Source organism: Xiphophorus maculatus, chromosome 16, assembly GCF_002775205.1.
Source record: "Xiphophorus maculatus strain JP 163 A chromosome 16, X_maculatus-5.0-male, whole genome shotgun sequence".
Taxonomy (NCBI): Eukaryota; Metazoa; Chordata; class Actinopteri; order Cyprinodontiformes; family Poeciliidae; genus Xiphophorus; species Xiphophorus maculatus.
The window spans coordinates 17,673,341-17,695,689 of NC_036458.1; the positions used below are offsets into that span (position 1 = coordinate 17,673,341).

General features: G+C 40.9%; 1 protein-coding gene across 2 annotated transcripts; it reads left to right on the forward strand.

The window, feature by feature from the left end:
• The first annotated feature begins 278 nt into the window (after positions 1–278).
• ciita (class II major histocompatibility complex transactivator) lies at positions 279–22,339 on the forward strand. Of its 2 annotated transcripts, none has more exons than XM_023348706.1 (22): positions 279–1,632; positions 8,737–8,787; positions 8,877–8,921; positions 9,009–9,083; positions 9,751–9,858; positions 9,940–10,008; positions 11,246–11,293; positions 11,914–12,138; positions 13,683–13,733; positions 13,832–13,942; positions 14,034–14,087; positions 14,184–14,401; positions 15,949–17,264; positions 17,417–17,950; positions 19,505–19,684; positions 19,778–19,849; positions 19,974–20,054; positions 20,143–20,226; positions 20,311–20,394; positions 20,501–20,584; positions 21,329–21,412; positions 21,504–22,339. In XM_023348706.1, the coding sequence occupies exons 1-22, from the start codon at positions 309–311 to the stop codon at positions 21,577–21,579; spliced, it is 4,974 nt and encodes a 1,657-aa protein (XP_023204474.1). In that variant the 5' UTR covers positions 279–308; the 3' UTR covers positions 21,580–22,339. The 2 variants fall into 2 exon arrangements, with proteins under 2 accessions (XP_023204474.1, XP_023204475.1); XM_023348707.1 differs by lacking the exon at positions 279–1,632 and adding an exon at positions 3,652–4,629.
• Positions 22,340–22,349: the final 10 nt, after the last annotated feature.

Here is a 22,349-nt window from a genome sequence, read left to right on the forward strand (position 1 = left end):
TAAACTTTACATGAAGTACATGAGAAATAGCTCCTGACTTCAGAGTTGTGCGAGCTTTACAAAATTTCACTTCCAACTACTAATAATACCGAGTATGATGTAGCCACCTCCAGTCTGGTGCATGCATTCCCGTCGGTTCTGAAGCAGACCTCCCACTCCAACCACGACGCACCATCCCACTCGATTTGAAACGCCTCCTGGACAAAAGCAGTGTCACTTTAAAAAAATACATATGAAATCTATCATCTTGATCAGATGGCATCTCATTAACTGGAGCTGGATGCCTTTGGCAGCCAGTTTTCCACATCATGGCTCAGTTCGCCGAGGTCCTGAACCAGGTGAGGTCGGTTCTTACCGTGGCCCTGCCCGGCGAGGTTCACGCTCTGCTGGAGGGTCTGGTGGAAGAGGGGATCATCTCGGAGGCATACAGGAACAGTTTGAATCTGCACTGGCTCAATGATGGGATTGTGCCTAAATTCGCGAGTAAACCAGGATGCGTTGAGCTGGATGAGGACTTAAATTCTTTAGGATCCATGGCTCAGTTGGACCTCAACCAAGAACCGACGAGCCAAGTGAGGACAGGCGGATCGAAATCTCTTGCTAGTGACCACAATGTGGAACAAACGGAATCGGTCTCATTAATAGAGGAACCAAACAACACAAGATTTAACCTGGAAAAAAACAAGTGGCTCCAACATGAAAATCTTCAGAGAAATCAGGAGGAAATGCAGGAATTATTGGAAGAAGTTCTAATGGACTTGTCCTACTTGAATCAAGACCCTCTTTCCTCACTGTCTGTGTATGACTGCACTCTCAGATCCAGTGATGAAAAAGCAGAACTGCTGAGTGGTGCAAGCAGCGAGCCTCCTAGTGATAACGAAAGCATAAACAAGGGGAATGAGGAAAGTCAGGAGGCGTGGTTACAGCAGGTAGAGGAATCGGCAAGGAGGATAGCTGTTCCTCTATGGCAGAACTGGGACCGAGGGCGAGGGATGTTGCAGACCTTGCTGCCCTGTGTGCCAAGCGGCTGTTCAATAAGCGACAGGATGATGCTAGAGGGTGAAGCCCAGAGTGTCGTTTTGGACATGGAGGAGGAAATGGAGCTTGCAGCCGCTTGCAGTACGCTTGACACCTGCGTTGGCGACTTTGAGTGCGAAGAGCTAAGCTTTGCGTGTGACACAGATGCAGGCAGGTCAGAACGAGAAGCGATCCACTTCTCTACCCTCAACAGAGTTGCTGTGTTCAACACGGACGATTTCAGGATCCTTGCAGCAGCGAGAAGTGCCTCACCTGTTGAAGCCTGCAAAGCAACAGAGGGGGGATACATCACCCAAATGCTGGAGGGCCAATTCGATGTTCTGTGTCCAATCGGCAAGATGGCAGACAAAGTGGATGACCTGTTCTGTTTTACGGCAGACGCACCATATCAACAATGTGGAACACAGTCAGGACTGTCTGAAACCACTTTTGGGGACCTGCTCCATTCAGATGTGCCTGAAGACAGCAGAACTGCCCTGCAAGATACCTCTCTTAATAGTCTCACAGAAATATTAACAGATTATCTAGAAGATGCAGACATGTATAATGTAGACCAAGATAGGGAATTCCAAGAAAAGACGGATTTACATTGTGGTAAGTTTGTTTATCATCATCATTTAAAGTATTTGGGCTAGTATAAGGGTAACTGGGTGAGCTGAGAGTTTCAAAGTTTCGAATCCTGAAAAAAGTGGTGTCGATTTTAACATTCCGGTATTTGTATGGCTAGATCCTGCAGTCCTCTATTCTCTGTCTTATTTATCTTATTTATGTGAAAAACCAAGAGTTTTATGTAAAAGCAACAATAATATTCTAGTACTAAGATAGTTGAAGAGCTTTTTTTTTCTCCTCTTGGATATGTAGGTGCTTTCCATTCCCCTCCCTCCCTGCCCTCCCTTTATCTGGAACCGAAAGTCTGCCTTCTGTTGACTTGTTAATCTGCCAGGCATTTTATTTTGGTGAACGCCTTGTGGGGATGGTAGGGCTTACTTTCAGTTTCATCTTGTGTCAGCAGGTGGTGGGCTATGATTTATTAGATCCCTTTCAGTTTTATTCAGCACTTAGATACTCTGATTCATAGCAAACTTTCTGAATGAAATGAGTGCAGAGACGTACTGCAAGGTTTTATCAAAGCCAACAGTATTTTAGGAAAGACCTTCTGAGGACAGTTAAAAAATAAAAAAAAAACCACAGGAAATCAACTCTTAGCCAGGTTTTGTAAAAAAACTATTTACACTTTTCACTAAACCAGGTTTTTGCAGTGGACCAAGTCCAAATAGTTTTGGCTCATCAAATATTTCTGCTATGCAACTCAGTAATGTGGAAACATTCAGCTTTCCCTTAAGTCTCCTGCTATGATTTTATGTATTCTCAATTGCACATTTTGTTGTACATAAATAAATGATAAAATGTTTACATCACTATTGTAAACATAAAGAGCTTTTACTGTAAAAAAGGCAAAAAGGACACCGCTAATGGTGGACTGGTGTTAGTTTGGGTTATGCAACACGATTTGTTATCATTGGTGATAGGGCAGGTAGTTTCCGCGTTTCACCTGCCCTTAGTGTTATTTTAGGTCAGATGAACAGTGAGTGTTGTTGCCTTGCACAGGGTTTCTTGCTAGAAATAGGATCTTAGGAGTTCAAACATTGGCACCTCTGTATCGAGGAGAAAGGAGAGAGTCATTTATGATTAATATTCGTTAAAACCTTTAGATGTCTCCCAGTTTTAAGCCATGTTTTTAAGCGTGTTGCCATGTAATGAAGCATTGTAATACAACTAGCAACTGAATAATCTCAGTCTTAGTCGGCCATATTTCTACACCGTCTGGATGATGGATTTAACTGAACTCCAGGGGATGTTCAGTGCTTTATAAGTTTGTTTTGGTATCCATACCCTGACTAATACTTTTCAATAACCTTTTTTCAGATTTCCTTGTTCTTTTGTCTTCATGCCATAATTGTAGCTAGGAATGCTGATTAACCAGTGAGTGGACAGGTGTCTTTAATGACGCGAGATAAAGTCACTGCATTTTGGTGATCTCCTTTACCCTATTAGCACTGACTGGTTGGACCTCTGTTAAGTTAGGTCAGTGACTGTCAATGGAGTGAATGTTTATGCAATTACATATTTCACATTACATATCTGTATGTTATTATTTTTGTAGAAATTAGTTTTCACTTTGACATTAAATGTGTTATTGTATTTTTGTCACCTAAGCCAAATTTGATAATGATTGTTTTTTAAAAGCAATAAAATGGGTAAAACGGCCAGGAGGCAGGGATATAGTTTTTATAGGCTTTGAAAATAACAGGTATTATCATAAAAATATTTAGCAACCCATTTCATAGCATTGGCTGCTGTGTGGTAGCTGACAGTGGATGTTTTACATAGTTGAGGAGTTTCTAGCCACTTCCTTTCAGAATTGTTTTCAGCCATGTTGGAGGGATTTTCAGCAGGAGCTGCCTTGTTCAAGGTCATTCCACATCATCTTAAGTGGATTTAAGTCAGACATTGACTAGGCCAATCCAAGCTCTTCATTATTTGAATTAACATTTCTTCAGCCATTTAGTGGTAGACTTCCTGGTTTGTTTTAGAACACTGTTCTACCGCAAAGTCGAGGTGTGTTTGACCATAACACTGAGGAGTGATGGCAATTGTATTATGCCTGATTTCCTGCTGTACTGCCCCCACACTTTTAGCTGCCAGTATAATGATGTCTTTGTTCTGGAATGCTGTGTCGCACTGTATTTTTGCCAGAGTCCCTTTAAGAAAGGGGTTGTAACTCTTTCCAGAATAAAGAACAGCAATGACTTGAGTTTCATTATAGATTTGGGGAATAATGTGAACCTTTAGCTTGATTTGAGCTTTTACAGTTCTACCGGTCGCACAGGTAATCAAGCCAGGCCACTGAAATTAAACCCAACATTTATTTACAGTAAATGTTCAGCAAAGGAGGGCAAATAATTAAGTTGCAGCTTTCATAAATAAAGACGATAATCTGAACGCTACCTGTTATTGTCCTCGGTCATCTTTGTCTGTTAAAGTTTGCTTGATGGGGTGAGAAAAAGTAAACAGATGAAACGTGTAAGAGGACAAATGTTTTCTCACAGCAATGTGTACAGTTTATCGACAGAGGGAGGTGTGGCAGCTGTGTTTGTTTTCCCCTCAGGTTTATTAGACTCAGTGCTGATTAAATCTGTTTTGAATGACAAATTAAAGTATAGCTGCACCATCTTTTTCTTTCTAGAGAGTCATTATTTATTCATTCATTTAATTCTGTTGCCTCTTGTCTGAGACATAAAAACGAAAGTATGGTTATGCATGTGCAAGAAGACGGCGCGGTCTTGGCCCACCGTGGTGCAAAACCAAGCCCCTAAGCTTGGCGTCCTGGCTAAAGTGAAAGCAAAAGCCATACAACTGCCAGATGCTGTTGCGCCTATGCGCAGTGGTGCTGCGGGTTATCCGAGGACAGGCTGTCTGGAGCGTTTGATGTGATGTGTGGCATTAAATATGCCACAATATAGAAGAAAATGCAGCAAAGTACAGCAGAGAGTTCAGAGGACCTGAGCGGCATCCAGAGAGACTCGACAGGTAAATTCTTTGTCCTTCGTATAACTGGGCAGGTTGGGTGCGCTTTTTCAACGTGCTTATGCAAGCTGACGGATATTTACACGTAAATATTTTTATCCTAATGTTTGGGGGTAATAAAGAGGAAAATATTTTTTGCGTAACTTGAATCACTTGGTGGTTATAATCAAATTATTTTAAGAAACGTTTTGGGTTTGTTTTTTTTTACCTTGAATAATCCTAAATGATCTGAACTAAATGCATTAGCCATCATTTTTATTGTTAAGCCTGTTTAACTTTAAATTCAGAACCACTGAAAGGCGGACTCTATTGCGCATGTATGTAATCAAACTCACTCTGGCATGCAAAGACGCAACAACAGTCTAATAGCTGAACCATAAAAGATGAGGGGAATTCACAGGTCACTTATGTGTTCTAGTTACAACATAGTCAAGGTCAAATTACAACATGGGGGTCGCAAACTTGCGCGTATCTAGTAAGTTGAAAGTGCACAGAAAGTTTTGCACTTTCCCTTTAAGAATTCAGCGCTTCTCTTTCTGAAGGCGCATGCCAAATAAGGGCAAATGGGGGCAACTTTTTGCCCTTTAACTATTAAGAGTTTCACTGTTCAACAATCTGTAAACCCACATTTGGAGTTAATGTGTAGCTCTTCACACACTGGCAGCGGGTTTTATTGCTACGCGAGTTTTAAAAGGTTTATGCGAGTCCCAAACTTGGATAAACATGCCCATATTCTTTGATTAAAAATAATATTTCACGCGAATCGATGGGAGGACTACCAGAAGTTAGAGGGAGATATAAATAAGGCGTGATTTTCACATCCCGCTTTTGACATTTATATGTCGTGTGAGTAAACAAACGTGATGCTAAATTCAGAGCCGCGCTGGGCTGCGCTGTCGGGTGAAACCCCTTGGTTTTTGACGAACAACATCTCTGCTAATGACGTCTCTGGGCTGCTGGACATGAAGACCAAATTTGGTTGAGATTTAATGGAAAAAGAAAAATGTGACCTGCCTGTACTCCCTATATTTCTTCAACGCCACAAATACTTTTCTCTGACCTCACTGCCACATTTTAATTTAGAAATGTGAGCAAAGTTAGAAGTTGTTGCCTTCATTGTGTCTCTCTGTTAGGCCATCATCGCATGTTTACGCCCATGCAATGCCATTTAATAGTTTAAGGGCAAAAGTAGCATCCAAATGTAGAGTTACACATTTATAACTAGAAATGTATAGTCGAGTATTTTCATGCATTTTTTGTATTCTACCATTTTCCCATTTCTTTCCTATTGTTTATGTTTTCTCTCATAAAAAAAACAAAAACAACTCTGATTGAACTTCATGTAGGATGTTATTTATTGGAGTCATATGAGCACATTTTCATACAGAAGAATGTGGGTAGAATTTTAAAAAGATTACTTTGAATGGTGTGTTGTTAAAGTGAATATGAAACGTTAGCCATGTCAGGTATGAGTTGGCTCAAGGATGCTCCAGTAGCTTGTCGCCGGTGGCAAAATTGATCACTAAATGACCTGCCCTCACTTTCAAACCCACTATTAAAAGCAGAAAAAAAAATAAAGAATGTCCAAAAGAATGCATTTCTGTATATGTTTAGTATTGACTTATTAGTTGTGAGAAATCAGATCAACATAAAGCTCCAAGGGTGCAAAGCGACTCTTTGGTGAAGTGGTTCCATATGTGGATGCTCCACCTTATAGTGGTTTTATTCCCAGTCCATTTTCATCCTCTGTTCTTGTTTAATGACTCATGACTGTTGAAACTGTTATAAATCATTCTTTAAAAAGAAGATGCAGCAAAGCTTTGCTTATTCCAATCAGGGGGAGTTTCTATGTTTTAGTTTTCAGGACGACTGCCGTCCATGAGCGGAGCAAAAATGTCTGTGATGGTTGGGAAGTTTAAGAGAGGACTTATTATGTTATTATGTCTGTTAACGAAATGTTTGTGCAGCTTTCAAATTACAGATTTAATGGAAGATAGGTCACGATTTCAGGATAATAGCTGTAACTTCGCGGTTCGGGTCCGAGTTCTATATCTACCAGTGAATTCTGGGTAACTGTATGTGCTGTCATGGAATTGTGTGTTGAAGAAAAGCACATTGCCTTACAAGACAACATCTTTTAGCCAACATTATAAGGTCAGTTATGCAGTTTGGTGAAGATGATGAGAACCTCAGACAGTTTGATGAAGCGTGTCCAAAGTTTCACTACAAAATTCAAGCTTGACCACTTGAATGTCGTCTTTGCATTCATTTAAAGAAGAATGATCATTTTCCGTCGCAGCTGTTCTTTTGTCGTTAAAAGGAGTCTCCTCTAGGGCGCCGTGTGGCACGGTGGTTAGAGGCTACGGACCTCAGCTCAACCGTACTCGTTTCCTTTGGCACATATCTTCACCTCAACCCACTTTCTCTGTCCTCTTCCTGCCTGATTGCTATTAAATAAAGGTGACTAGTGCAGAAAATATTCTTAAAACCAAACAAAATGACTCTCCTCTGATCAATCACTATGTATGTGAGGCCATTGTTTTGCCTCGGATTTCTTTTTTTCTATAATATGAGGGGGGTTTTGTTTCGGTATAGAAAAGGCACTGACTAGTTGAGACTGGCATTTTATATCTTACCTGTCCTGGCATGTTTTATAGTCTTTTATCCAAGTTTCAAAGATCACCTTGTGTGATTTTTTTATAACAAGTATGGGTGTGTTATGGAGGTGTACTGGCTCAATCAAAAGGCAAAGCTCAAGGTGAGATCGAGATAAACGGGAATGGAAAATAAAAACACCCTGGAGGCTGGATTTTGTTTCCGATAGGTGCATTTGGATATTTTCAAATAAGCGCCTATAAGGGCACAGTCGTGGCCGTAGATAATCAAGGTCTCTTGAAGTTTGGGTGAGTTTCTGCCTCCAAATAATTCTTGACCAGAGTTGGACATTATTTTCGCTTTTCATTTCCCAATAAAATCAAGAATTTGCCTTTCAAATTTCAGCTGGGTGGATCTTCGGCGCAGCTTTACCACAGTACAATTTTAGCCATGTAGGACACAATTGAAAATATATTGGTATTGAAAAATACTGCTGCATTTATTTTAACGTTGGTACTTTCCTGAATCCCGTCATTACTTGCAATTTCCTGCTTTGTGCTCCGGCCTCCTCTTTTGTTCCCAGCTGACTTTCCAAACATCCTGTCCAAACGGGGATTCAGAGTTTTTTTCCTTTTCAGTCTGTCCTTCATTGACCACTTCATTGCCAATGAAGTCATATTTAATGCTGTGAAAAAGCATTTGTTTCCCACTACACTCCCTAGGCTTTTGCTTTTCTGTCACATTTAAATGTTTCAGATCATCAAGCGGATTATTTATGAGACAAAGTTAAGATGATTTCAACTATTCGCTCTACCCCAATGGAAAAATATAAAAATGTCCGATGTGTAAAAGAAATGATTTAGCAATCTAGGGAGGTTCCACGGCAACTGCTGGGAAGGCCCACCATATTTTCTCCATATCTGGATAAAGACCCTCAGTATGGTTGCAAATCCTTAGAAATGGTTTTGTAAGGAATTAGGCCAAGTCGTGTCAATACATTAAAAAAATCTCACTGCGGTGTTCAGATTTGTCCGTATTGCGGATAATAAGCTGAGTTAATACATTTCCTTTGGAGGACTAAGGGACACTTTATCTAAAGGATGAGAAGATGCATAGATTGCATTGCACTGTTTTGTGAAGAGGCCTGAGTATGTCTTTGGTTATTTTCTTTTGGAAACATTTCTTTCTAATCAATATGGCCGTTATCAAAGACGGAAAGAAAGAGACCCGTTCCACTGGTTGGTGATGGCTAGCAGAACTGGTTTTCTGTGGTGTGCTGGGTTCTTCAAGCTGAAGAAAGTACAGAACCAATGAGTGAAGTGCTGAAAACAAAATAAAATGAGTAAATCATACAGAGAATTACATCTGACATAATGTCATCCAAAAATAGTTCATGTGAGAAAATGAGCTCAGCCAAACTTGTCTGTTAAAGCGTATTTTGTAATGTTTTTAATTGGTAGACTTACTCATCAGCCTTTCTGTTTTTATTACTTCTTGTGTGTTTTTGGTTGTTAGATGCCAAGATGCAAGAATACGACCAGGACTCCTCGGGCCTGTTGGATTTAGGTTTGTAGTTTTGATTTTTTTTTTCCCGCTGGTGCTTTGCAATAAGCCTCCTCCTTTATACATTAATACACTCATTATCAAAATTATAGTTTCAGGTTATATATCGGACCTTTTGTGGGACGATGACTATTTAGGTGAGTAGTAAACGTTGAAGCTTTGTGGCTTACATTATACATTTTGCCCAATTTTTGAAATTGATTCTATTAATTATTTATTTGCAGCTTCTCAGCTGGATCCAAATGTGCTCTTCAGTCATGATCTGGGGCCTGACTGCGTTGATGACATCATCCAAAAGAGTGAGCATCTATTTTGGTTATTTTGTTGTTTTATATATTTAAAAAATAAATAAATAAAAAGCCCCCCAAAAAGAATTAAGTCATTAACTTTTATGATGTGGTTGAGTCAATATATGATACTAACTCCTTATCACTATTTATAGTAATTTTGAGTTATTTGTGGACACTGCCATTGGGTCTTTTACTTCACTTATAAGGAATACAATTTGTTTTATTTATTATTATTTTTGTGTGTGTTATTGTCTTTCACTCGTGTTCCTGGCTACTGCTTAACCCAGGGGTGTCAAACTCCAGTCCTCAAGGGCCACTATCCTGCAGTTTTTAGATGTGCCACAGGTACAAAACACTGGAATGACATGGTTTAATTACCTCTTTCTTGTGTAGAGGCCTTGCTAATGACCTAATTATTCTATTCAGGTGTGGTGCAGCAGAGGCACATCCAAAGGTTGCAGGGCAGTGGCCCTCCAGGACTGGAGTTTGACACTTGTGGCTTAACCCTTTGTGCCAATTCTCGTTTTGAGTCTTCCTATTTCTCTAGAAACGATACCCTCCTTAGCCATTGTCTTCAGATCCCTACTGAAAAGGCATGACAAAAACAGCCGTTTCTGTCTACTGTGTCTGCTAGCTGCTTCAGTGACTTTTACACTTCCCCTTCTGTGCTCTGCAGGTGACACTGCTGTGGCACTGGAGGTCTCTGATGGCGCTAACCACAGCGAGCAGAGAGAGCAGCGGAAGCCAACGGGCAAAATAAAACCTGAGAGAAAAAGACAGAGAGGTTAAGGGAGCTTAAGTTTGGCTGTTCAGCATGCCCATCTGTAGTGTTTGCTCGTTTACATCTTAAATCTCTCTCTTCCAGATGCCCTGTCTACACAGTGCACAGATGGAAACTCCAGAGACTCCAGAGTGAAAAGGCGAAAAGCAACAGGTGACAGATTTTGTTGGCTCCTTGTGATTCTTTGTCTGTTGAGAAGTGTTCACTTAAACATGCACACAGTCAAATGAATCGACTCATTGCACATGGTGACCCCCTACCTCTATCTTAATGTTTTATTTCTAATCAGTTATCAGCTTTACATTCAGTTAGAACATTCCAAAAAACCATAAAATCACAGTCGCCTGGTAGAATGATGGCAACCATCTTTCTGTCTGGTCATAGTGAATGAAAATAACGTGCTTTTAGATACAGTGTGGCTAATTTAAATTCAGGCTGATTCATAGTTTTGAGCCTGAAATCGTTTTATGCAAAAATAATATACTTTTCCTGTTGACAGTTCACATGTACTTAATCTGTAATGTACACTAATCTGAAGGGGTTGCTACAGTGCTTAAAAAATTCAGCTTGCATCGTTAGTAGCAGCTGGCAAAGTTACCAAGCACACCAACTCCGCTATGTTTCAGATAAAACACTGTTAAAAATAAAATTCAGAATGTTTGAATTTGCATTGTATGACTTTAGTTTATCATCAGAAGTACTTTCCAATTTAGCAAACCTCATATCATAGTTTGCGAAGGGAATAAATTCTCGTGGTGAAAGCCTAACAGCTAGTAGTTAGCCAGCCTTCTTTAGCTGATTTTAGCCATTTCAAAACAAGTCAAACTTTAATATCTACTCTGTTTACAAGTATTCAACTCTTTCTCAGGAGGCTGCTTAGTTTTCTTAACCATAAAAAAATTAATGAAGTCATGCTAGTTCATCTTGTCAGCTGTATAAATACACCTCTTAGACTGAGACTCGTCAGTCCGCTCTAAAGGTAAACACAAAAGTTTGGATGTTATTTAACACCTGCAGCCTATCCCATGGATGTGAACATGTTAAATTCATTGGGTCGCACTCCTATGACATCTGGAATGATCTCATTTCCAGAATGACGTCATTCTGGAAATGACATCATTCCAGATGTCCAGATGAGTATTGTACTTGTTGCTGGTTTCATAGGGTTCATAAGGTTCTTCCAGTTATCTCTGCTGAACCTCTTTTTTGAGTAATTTCTGTCTTAAGCTAAAAATAATTTTCTTAAAAACCTATCACTTGATTTTGTGTAAATAAGTGATACCAAACTACTACTAAAGGCAATTCAGGAACCCCCACTTATTTACACAATTTATTTTGAAATTTACTTTGTTAGTCTGCAGCTGGCTAACACCCCTGTTTTTTTTTACAGAACCACCAAAAACCCAAGAGGAAACTGCTGAGCCACCTGCCATTCATGGTGAGGTTCTCATAGCAACTGAAATCTTTTTGAAGGGAACAACATGAATTTAAGCGAATGGATATAAGCTATGCAACACAGCCAAAAATCTAAAACTGTTTCTACCACAGCTTTTTTGGAATGTACATATGAAACCATCAAAGCTTGATGTGACCCGGATTTCACAGGTCACATCAGGACAATACTATTTTGCAAAGCAGGTGCATGTTGTTTATCTGAGATATTAAAGAGTTAAAGGACTTCTACTTGCCCATGTGTAACTTGGGTCCTGAAGACAAAGAAAAGGGAAGTTTATTTTGTGATCTTAGATGAGAACTCCTCCACTGCTCGACTTCCTCTATGTTATTTTGGTTGTACGTGTTAGCATGATGTCAACAGTTTTAGGTGGTAATGGACGTTTGCTTCTATAACCCTCAAGCTTATAAAGACGACTTTATCTGATCACAATGCACCTGTAGTACAGAGCTCTAACTATTTTTTTTCCTTTGTTTTGAAATTGGAATTTAAATTTCTTGTTCCTTCTCATAAGCATGCAGTCTGGGGATGCTTTCTGCCCTCCCACACTGAACAAAACCTGTTCATAGAAAGCAATAAAAATGTCACCTGGTGTTGTTTTGCAGATGCTGAAGCAGCGTCAGTTCCAGCAGAGCCTGTGGGATGCCTTCCCACCACTCCTCCAGGCAACCTCCTCGTGTTCCCACCTCAGTCAGCTAATTCCATTCCCATTCAGTTCATCACAATCCCAGACCCCTCTGCTTATAAGGTGGTCCAGCTTTCCTCCTCCCCTCCTCCACTTATTCGGCTCCCACTCCCGAACACAGCTGCTACGCCGACGTACATCTTCGGTGAGTAAATCTATGAAATAATCCTGCATGGAAGGTCCAATGGTGCTCAGTTTTAGTTGAAGCCAAACAACACTGACTGGCTGTAAAGAGTTTGCAGTGGATTTTGCTCACGTATCGCTGTGATCCTCCAACACAGAAGTAAACCAGTCAGCCAGAACATTATTGTCAACATCGTGGACTTATTTATAGGTCTCTAATTTGTAGCCAAAACACTTCTGCCCAGCTAGGATGTGGACGAAAAACATATGAAGATATCCTTGATTGCTGGGATTTTAACAATAGAGCCTCTGGATCAGTATTTCTGAAAGTTGGGTCAGAGAGCAACAGAGGGCTGCAAATATTAAGGCCTACAGATAATATTCATATATTTGCTGCAATTTTCACAACTGATTTAACAAATTAGTAGAACGCGTGCAACAAAAGTTGAGCATTTTATCCTTACAGATTGCTGTTTTTTTCATTTGTAATGTAATAAGAAGTCAGAAACAAAACAATTAGATCATGTTCCAATTGAATGCTTCATAATAACAAACCCACACCCTTTTATGATTTCCCAGCAAAACTTCATACAAGTAGAGCAACATTATTCAATTCACCTGCCAGGCACGGCCCAAGCATTCATGCCATTCAAACTTTTTTTCACACTTTGTCACGTGACAACAATACATAAAAATCTTATGTAATTCGGGTTTTGTGTAATACACCAGAACAAAGCCGTGCACAGTTGTGAAGTGGAAGAAAATGCATAAATGGAAAACTGTGGCATACACATATACCTATTAGCTCTTCGTACTTCTATACCCTTAAATAAAATCCTTTCCAAACATTTACTTTCAGAAGTTACCTGCTCAGTAGCAAGTGTAATTTAATTTCATTATAAATACAGTTCATCTGTAAAAGGCGTCAGACGTTTGCTAGAGAACATTAGAGGGCAAACAGCATCACGCAGGCCCAGAAACACAGCAGACAGGTCAGGGTTAAAGCTTTGGAGAAGTTTAAAGCAGCGATATCTCACAGAATACAGAAAGAGTACTACTACCAAGACACGCTCCAGCCTCTTTTGATAGGCAGTAGAACATTGATCAGAGAAGCGGCGATTGATCCGAGATCCTCAGAATGTTGACAAGACACATATTCATGCAGCACTCCAACAAATCTGAGAAAAAGAGTCCAACAATGAACTTTGTGGGCTAAATGCAAATTACTATGTGGTGGAACGATTGTAATGCACATCAACCTAAACACACTATAAACAATGGTGATGGAAGCAGCATGCGTCGGGAAACTTGTCAGTAGGACTATAAGTTTCCCAACTTGGGCTAAATACACGGCAGTCATGGCAGAAAATCATGAAGACCCTAAATACACAGCTAGAGCTGGAAGTCAATTTATTTCAAAGCATACCTGTGTACTAAAATGGCTAAATCAAATGTTTATGTTTTTAATATACTTTTGTCTTTAGCTGTCTCAAATTCATTAGATGAATGTTAGGCAGCCGTTCGCAGTGAATAACCGCTGCCTTCTCTAATCCTGTTTCCTATTAGTTCCTAATCCCTCTCCGACCCGCAAACGCCAGGTTCCACCGCTCTCTCCAGGTGAGCGTCGCTTTTTCTTAATCTTGGGGTATCGAGACATACATGTGCCTTTGTGTAGATATTCATCTGTCTGTGTGATTTTTCTCTTGTGTTTGTAGCGGACGGTGCAGTGGCGCCCTTTCTGATGAGTTCATTTCAGCCAGGTTCCATGTCGGACACAGCCAGCAAAGTCACGTCCCCCACCGCAGCTCCTCCGTCCCCCACAAACGGTAAATTTGAGTGTGTTTCTCAGGCCACAGTTCATGCTGGGTACATTTTTGCCTTTCTACAATGTGAACAACATAACTTATCTCATTTCAGAGGTATCCCCATGTAAGGAGTCGCCAAAGTCCCCTGTGGTTGTGGAAATCCCCCGTAAGTCTGCTTTTGCAACTTCCTCTCATTGCTCCCCACAATTATTATGCCTTATTGAATAAGCTGGCATTGGCTTCACTTGTTTTTCCTCTACAGAGGCTGTGAGGGACTACATCCAGCAGTCAAAAATACACATGAGTCAGACTTGCCAGTATATGGAGGCAGGCCTGAGTCTGAACGCCCATTACGTGAACGTGAGTGTGAGCCGGAGAGAGATCGCTCGCTCTGGGAAAAACACGAATAGATGTCTGGACAAGGAGCTCATCATAACTGGAGATATAGACCGTCAAAAGAGCTCCATGGGGCAGAGTCAGGTAAGCGTGTTTCTTTTATAGACTAGTAATTAAAAAAAAAAAAATATTTCATTAAGGAGATGGACGTTATGACTTAAAAAAATGAAGTAAGTGTAGTGGGATCCAGCCTACTCTCATAGATGTGCCTTATTTTACTGTGGAACATAATTCCAAATGATTGGAAAATTTGCCTATTTGTGTATTTTTTCATTGAGCATATTTTAAATATTCTAAAGAAAATACATCTTACAGTGCTGGAATACCTAGGTGCAATGCTACTTGAGACGCCAATGGCTGGTGTTTACAAAGCATCCAATCCAGGAGTGCCATTCATTGGCTGTACCCTCAAGAGTGGCAATAAGTAGGAGTAGGTCTTCTGCTAAGATGGTGCGCATTTATGCATATTGAGGTATATTTGATAAAGTATGAGTAATAGTTGTACACTCTGCAAGTATTAGCAGAAAAATAAATACCTACCATTAACTAAAAATGATAAGTAAGCCTTCAAGAGAGAGCTCGGAAACCTGAATGAGCAGGCTGACTTGCAAGAAACATGATTTAAGATGCAGCAGAAATAAATTCATTATATCAAAACCGTGGCAAAATGCAATACATTTTTCAAGTGTAATACTTCTAGGGCAAGGAGTAGGTGTAAGCAAAATGAAAAACGTAGAGATGGCGCAAGAAAGAGATCACCCTTACGGGCTCAGAATGGTCAGGCTGACGTCAAACAGTCGACGAATGCTCACATAGTTATGGGACATTTGTTTTCGCACACACCCTTCCCGGTCCACAAAACACACTGAGTCAAACTCCTGGGAAACCCCTTTTAGCAGTATGTCATGGTGTTTTGGTGTGGTTTACAGCAGCATTGAAATACATTGACGGATACATTACAGAAAGGAAAGACTGTGTACAAGTTTACAAGTTTGGAGGACGAGGAAATAAGAACTGACGAGCTGCAACATCTCATTTTTACTTTTCCACACCCTCTGGCAATTCCTCCTTAAAACTATCCATTCTGCTCTCTGGTCAAAAACTCTGTTCCTGGCAGTTGAGTTGTCGGAATGTTTTTCACATAAACAAACACAACTATCAAATTCTGACCAATCACACAACAGCTTTGCATCCAGGGAGGGACGAAAAGTTGTGCAACTCATGCAATTGTGACAATTAGAACCGACCGCGGCACTTCGACACCCGACCACGCAGAGCCCTTTAGGGGAGCCATCATCAACAACTGAAATGGAAGGAAACAAGGACTAAATAGTTGTTGGCTGTATGTGGACCAAATGATAAATTCAGTGATGATTGAGGCACTCTCAATGTCCAAGAAAACTTCCATCAACACCGTCTGATGTAACAAGGGGGCCTGAATCTAGATTTTAAGACCAATGGAGCATGAAGCAACAAAACAACTCGCTAGAGTTGCATGTATACCTCTACCTTTTTGTGAGCTTTGTGTTGCTCCCTATAAAATACAGACCATGCGATGAGCCATGTGGCCAGCTGCAGCTGAATACTGGTTTGTTCCTTTGACTAAGTGAATGTATGTTTGTCTTTTTCAGATCTTTGACAGCCTGAATGGGAAACGTTACAACGTGCTGTTTGGCAATGCTGGCATGGGGAAAACAACTGTGATCAAGAAGCTGTGTCTCGACTGGTCCAGAGACTGCATCCCTCAGTTTGACTTTGTCTTTCTATTAGACGGCAAACAGCTCGCCTTAACAGAGCCTGTCCACAGCCTCCAGACGCTGCTGCTCAGTCAGTCCTCCTTCGCTCCACACTGCGCGGATCCTGAAGGAGTTTACGCTCAGATCCTCGCAGCTCCTAAAAGGGTGCTTATTGTTTTTGATGGATTTGATGAGCTGCGGCACTACGAAATTCTGCTCCAGACTCAGAAGAAGGAGTTGGTGGCCTCACTGCAAAAAGACAGCAAAGCCCAGGCCTTCACAGTGAAGCAGCTGTTCTCCAGCATTCTTCAGAGGGTCCTGCTTCCAGGCTGCACGCTCCTCCTCGCCACCCGCCCAAGAGGCACGGCAAGCCAGTTGCTCCGCCGCGCGGACAGCTTTCTGGAAGTCTGCGGCTTCACTCCGGCGAACGTGGAGACGTACGTTTCCCAGTACTTCTCCGATCCTGAACTTAGGGAATCTGCTTTGGACTCCTTAAAAAGCAGCAGCTACCTGAATCTCCTCTGCTGGAACCCGGGTCTCTGCCACTTGGTGTGCACAGCGTTAGAACAGTGTAAAAGTGAGGATGCCTTACCAAGAACTTTAACTGCACTCTGCCATAAGGTCCTCTGCTTGAAAATGGAAAAAGACAGAGGAAGCACAGAGTCACTTCTTGAGGCTGAGAAAATAAACACGGCTGGACCCGTGGAAAATACAGACATTTCTAACAATTCTCCAGGGAGAAGAGCACAGAAAAATAATCGCACAAGGCCCAGAGCGGTAGCGTGTGCTGCTTCTGGTAACCAAAGAGCAAGGAAGACGAAGGGACAGAAGAAACTGGATGAGGAGAATGTTTGCCAGGACACCAACAGAACAGAGTTGCTGTCCCAGCTTTGCTCTATAGCCTGGGAGGGGGTGAAATCCAACTCATCTGCTGTTCCCAAAGGACGAACTGTCTCCACCAAACTCAGAGCCTTCAGCTTGAGGACGGGCCTGCTACTTTCTCAGTCCCTCATGAAAAGGACACCTTCCAGAAGAGAGGAGATGGAGGGAGGAGGAGAAGTTAACAATGGGATAGAAGAAGTGGAGGACAAAGAGAACAAAGAAAAGGGAGGGAACCCACAAACGTCTGATGAATGGGAAGATAGGATCCTGTTGTGGGCTAACCCTTTCCTTCAGAGTTACATGGCTGCTGTCCATTTGTCTTTGTCAAGGTAACAAGGAACTCTGGTATTCAGCTGGTCATAAAAATGAAAAATTTGTTACCCACAGGCCTCAACTATTATTTTTGTCTCCTTATTTTCCTTTTACTTTCAGTTCTGTTTCTTCATTTCCCTCACCCAGTTCAATGTTTGTCTCTACCCAGGACTGTGACAGAGCACTCCTTTCTCCAGACCCTGCCTTTCCAGATGGGTGCCAAAGGCCGACGGAAACCTCAGCGGGAGGAGCTGGAGCTGACGCAGAGGATCGCTGCAGGCCTCCTGTTCCACAACAGGACAGAGCTACAGAGTCTTCATTCATACTCGGAAGCAGTCTTCAGAGACATGGTTGCCAGTAAGCAGGCTTTGGTGATGAAACACCTAGAAGGTCTGTGCTTTGGGGATTTGAATTCAACTCAGATCCTGGAGGCGTGCAACTACGTCTACGAAGCAAGTTTCACGCACCAAGAGAGTGGGAAGGACACCAGTGCCAAAATGCTGACCCGATTGGCATTAAATCTCCCTGAACTCCTAACATTCCGGGGCGTTCCCCTCAACCCGCCGGATGTGTTCACAGTACAAAACGCTCTCAGGATGGGTGGAGCTGAGGGCAGGAGTTTCTGTTTGGATGTGGAAGACACTGGGATACAGATCTGTGGACTTAGATCGCTAGTGGCCCTCAACAACATCAATACCTACAGGTAAAACTAACTTCTTCCCAAAATGATTCAAAATGACCAATTCAAGAACTGAAATCATTATAATTTATGTTTTCCCACGCTTTTCAAATTGCAATGTTTTCAAACTTGGTGTTTCTCAGTGAAACCTTTGGAATTGGTTATTTGTGAGCTTCATAAGCGAAGGTCTGAAAATCGGTCACTGTCCTCTTCATTTATGGTTCAAAAAAGGGTGAAGATGCAGCAAACCTTTGCCACAGCTGTGTGGTTGCCGTACACAGGAGGAATGTGCAAGCATTTTCTGCCTGCGACTGAAGCTGAAAAATCCACAAACGGCATGTTAAAAGAAACGTGCTTCTGGATCTGTACAGATATAAAACCACATCCTGTGCTTTTGCTCTTTCAGTATAGATAGATGCTTAAATGGGGCCATATTTGAAACTGTCAGACATTCGCAGGAGAAAGGAGAAAAATTAAAGTTGTCTCATTTTTCTCTTGCTTTCGTACGCCGATCTGTCACAATCCAAGGATGCATGCAGAGCTGAAAAACTGTGTGATGGTGCAGAAAGCTGCTGCGACCTGTATTAGGAATTGAAAAAGGCTTTGTACAATCTTTGTATGTCTCTAGATGCAACATACAGAGCAATAAAAAAAATAGAATAAACCTTTTGGTAGCTAAAAAGGCTCTAAACTAAACATCTTAAACATCTGACCAATTTAGACATTTGGACTCAAGAAGGCCTCAGTAAGTTGAGGACACTGTAAATCTGCATTTTTGATATAACAAGAGATTTGTGTTGAATTCAGATTGTATTGTATTATGGTTGTGTAAAAATCTGTCGGTATGGTATTTATTCTAGCTGGAGTTGACAGCTATATTTAATCCTTGAAACGTATATCTGCACACCGATATATGTTTACCACAGTCTGACACATTTTGTCCAAAGCCACAAAACTACTTATCACCTAACAACATCTGACTTGGAGGGTTATGGTGCTCTGATTCTCTAGGAGGCCAAAGAAAGGTTCGAATAAAGAGCTACGGTTGTCACTGATATGTCTTTGATATTGTTCAAGACATAGACAGCTCTATTTGAGTAAAATCCACATGAATATTGGGATCCTATGTTTCTAATTTGACCACCGCAGCAGAGGGAAATTCTGGATGTTTGTGTGTTTGCGCACTCGCATGCAGCAACTGTATCTAGGACATTGTGAGTTTGCAAGCTATTGCATACATGGTCTGGTACATCCCTGTGGAGCCTCCAAAATTGTTGCAACATAAATTCCAGTAATGATGCAGAAAACCCAAACTGGTTGATGTTAATAATCTAAGAGGAAATGAAGAAGAACTTTGGGACAAAGTATGTCAGAGTGCAATTATATTATATCTACCTGTTTATGTTTCAATTTTTAGATGATTTTCTCTGCCTGGATAATTTTATACTTTGCTTTATTCGGGGAAATAATTACTTTTGACTCGGACGATAGCTTGTCCAGTTTATGTTTTTGTTTTGCTGTCAAGTTAAATCAAGCATATTATGTACATATATAAAATGGAGCCTGCGCGTTCCTTAGGGCCTGCATAGCAGACGTCGTCACCCTGTGGGAGGAGCTGGAGAAGAGGAGCGACGAAGGTCTCCTGCAAGGAGCGGTGTCCAAGTTCAAGATCCATCCTCTGAAAGCCACTCAGGTCTGTCACATAGAGCACCTGGAAAGGCTCGTCAGCATACACACCAGCAAGAGGCTCTCGGACAGGTAGGGTGCAAAAGATACACACAGAGATCAATGCACATTTGAAATGTTCAGTGTTTGTTTGATTGATTGATTGATTTTTATATTTAACTGCAGCTCCGACCAATCAAATTCCCTCCTGGCAGAAGGGGTGCCAGCAGTCAAAGAGCTGTACAAGCTGGAATTTGAGTGAGTAACTTGGAAATGAAAATCCTGCGATGTAATTGGAACAGGATTGGAGAAAACAGTGAAAGCAATACAAATAAAAGTCATATTGATGTCATTCTGATGGTAACAGTTGCTCTTCTTTAAGGCTTGGCCTAGAAAACAGTCCCTTGGCTCTTCCCAAACTGTGGGACCTTCTCCCTGGGCTCCATAACCTGCAGCACTTGGAGTAAGTACACATACTGTATCTCTCCATTTCAAGTCGCCTCCTCACACAAAACACTCTTCTAATGATCCCTTCGTCAAACTTCCTACAGCGTGGAAAACAGTAAGATCGGAGACAAAGGAGCAGAGAAACTGGCAAATGCATTAGTCTCTCTTCGCTCACTGGAAGTACTAAAGTGAGTCTATGCTTTTCCTTTTTCTCTTTCCTCTTCCCCATTTTCTTTTTAATATTTTAAGCTAAACAAGCTCGTTGTTTTCAGTTTGTCCGAGAACTGCATAGGTGACCAGGGTGTGAAGAAGCTAGCTCTCGCCTTGAAGGACCTGCCCAAACTGCACTGTTTAAGGTCGGAACTGTGCATCATGCATATTAACGAGTGCCTACACAACCGTCTATAAATGGCATCTTGTTTTTGCGCCACAAAATTTCACTTCCATCTTTGTGGTCTCCAGTCTGTACAGTAACGTGATTTCTGACGAAGGGGCAGAGAGTTTAGCAGCTGTCCTCCCACACATGGCTTCGCTTACAGACCTCGAGTAAGTTTTCCGTTCCTTTCTGATGTCGGAAATATTAACGCACAGGACAACTTATGAAAGTTTGCTACATGTGAAATGCAAAGCGTAGAGAGCTGTGTAGCCAGCTTATATTTTTAGACGGTTTGTTTGATGAATAAAGAAGGAACGAAATCCAGTGACTTCTGCACTCTAACCGAATGTAATTTGCACCTGAAGCACTTGCATCGGTTTTGAAAGATAAAAGACATTATTTTCAGATATTATGCAAATAAAAAAATCTGAAAAGCAGCAGTGATCTTTCCCTATTTGTTATTTAATTAGTGAGACAATTTATGCTTTGGCCGACACATAGAACACTAAATTTGTTTGAGATTTAGCTGTTTTGCTAAGAAGACTGGCCAAATTTATATTTCAATATCTCAATGGCAGCATATATGCCCCTACAACGTTAAGATTGATGATTTGGTGAGGCTGAATACAAATGCATGCCACACTTTTCAGATTTTTTGTTGTAAAAAAAAAACAAACAAACTTGAAAACAATTCTTCGCCATTCTTCCTCCACTTCAATAGTTTGCACAACTTTTTGCTTGCTTATCCCATAGAACAGCAATAAGTGAAAATGACGTTTGAATATGTAAGCAACTTTTACCTGAATGATTTTGAGAATCATTGCAGGTATAAAGTATTTTTGCATAGGTCATATGTTCCCTGTTGATTAACAGCTTTGTGTTTCCCTGTTTCCCTGTTTGTTTTCATTTGACAGCATTAAATATAACAAGATGACGGATATTGGAGCACAAAGCTTGGGAGCCAGTTTGAGAAAGTGCTCTAAAGTTAAGACTTTGAGGTGAGTCATGTTACTAAACAGCACAAGTTGGGTTTTTTTTTTTTTTTTTTTTTTTCATGTCCTTAACTCAGTTTGTCTGATCTCATCCCAGGATGTGGAACCAGTGTATCCCATATGGAGTTTTTGAGAGACTGAAGCAGCAGGACAGCCGCATCCTCTGGCAATAATATGGTCCTTAAAAAAAAAAAAAAAAAAGTTCTACCTTGCACTGAATTAATCTGTCTTGTGTATTCATGTGAACACTACCCTTTAAGTGTTCTAAAGCCTTTAAATCATAACATGAAGAGCATGTGAAGTTTTGCACTACAATAATTTGCTGCTGTTCAGCTCATCAGGTAACGATTCTAGTTATTCTTTAAAGGAGAATTAACACTTCCACACCACTCGGGATCACCTGTGTGGAATGCTTTTTATAAACTTTGCACAATTTTATATCATCTACATTGAAAAGCAGTTGTTTTTTTTACTATCATCAATTTAAACTTTTGTTTGTGTTTTTTGTGTTTGTTTTTCTGGTTTTGAGCTACAACTCATAGCCTGGTTACCTTTATACATATATATATATATATACGTATTTTAATTGTGTGTCACATGTTTATTTTTTCTACTAAATGCTTGAGGTTATTAAAAGCCTCCCTTTATACTTCCTCTCCTACAAGTTTCTGTTCCCTATTTGTACACAGACTGACCTTTCTGTAGGCAGTGTTGCCTGCAGCTCTGTGTGTTTCTACGCGTTACACTGTCTCTTGTTGAAGGACAACGCCTATCGCATTAGTAGTTGAACAGAGTTGTGTTTGGATGAAATGTTACAAATGTGGCGCGAAATCTCAACGTCGGCCTGTGTGAATGGTGCTAACCTCTCCTGGAATGACCTTCCAACTACAGCAAACTGCAGCACAAATCAAATAAATGGATTTGAAAACTGGAGCAAGTTGTG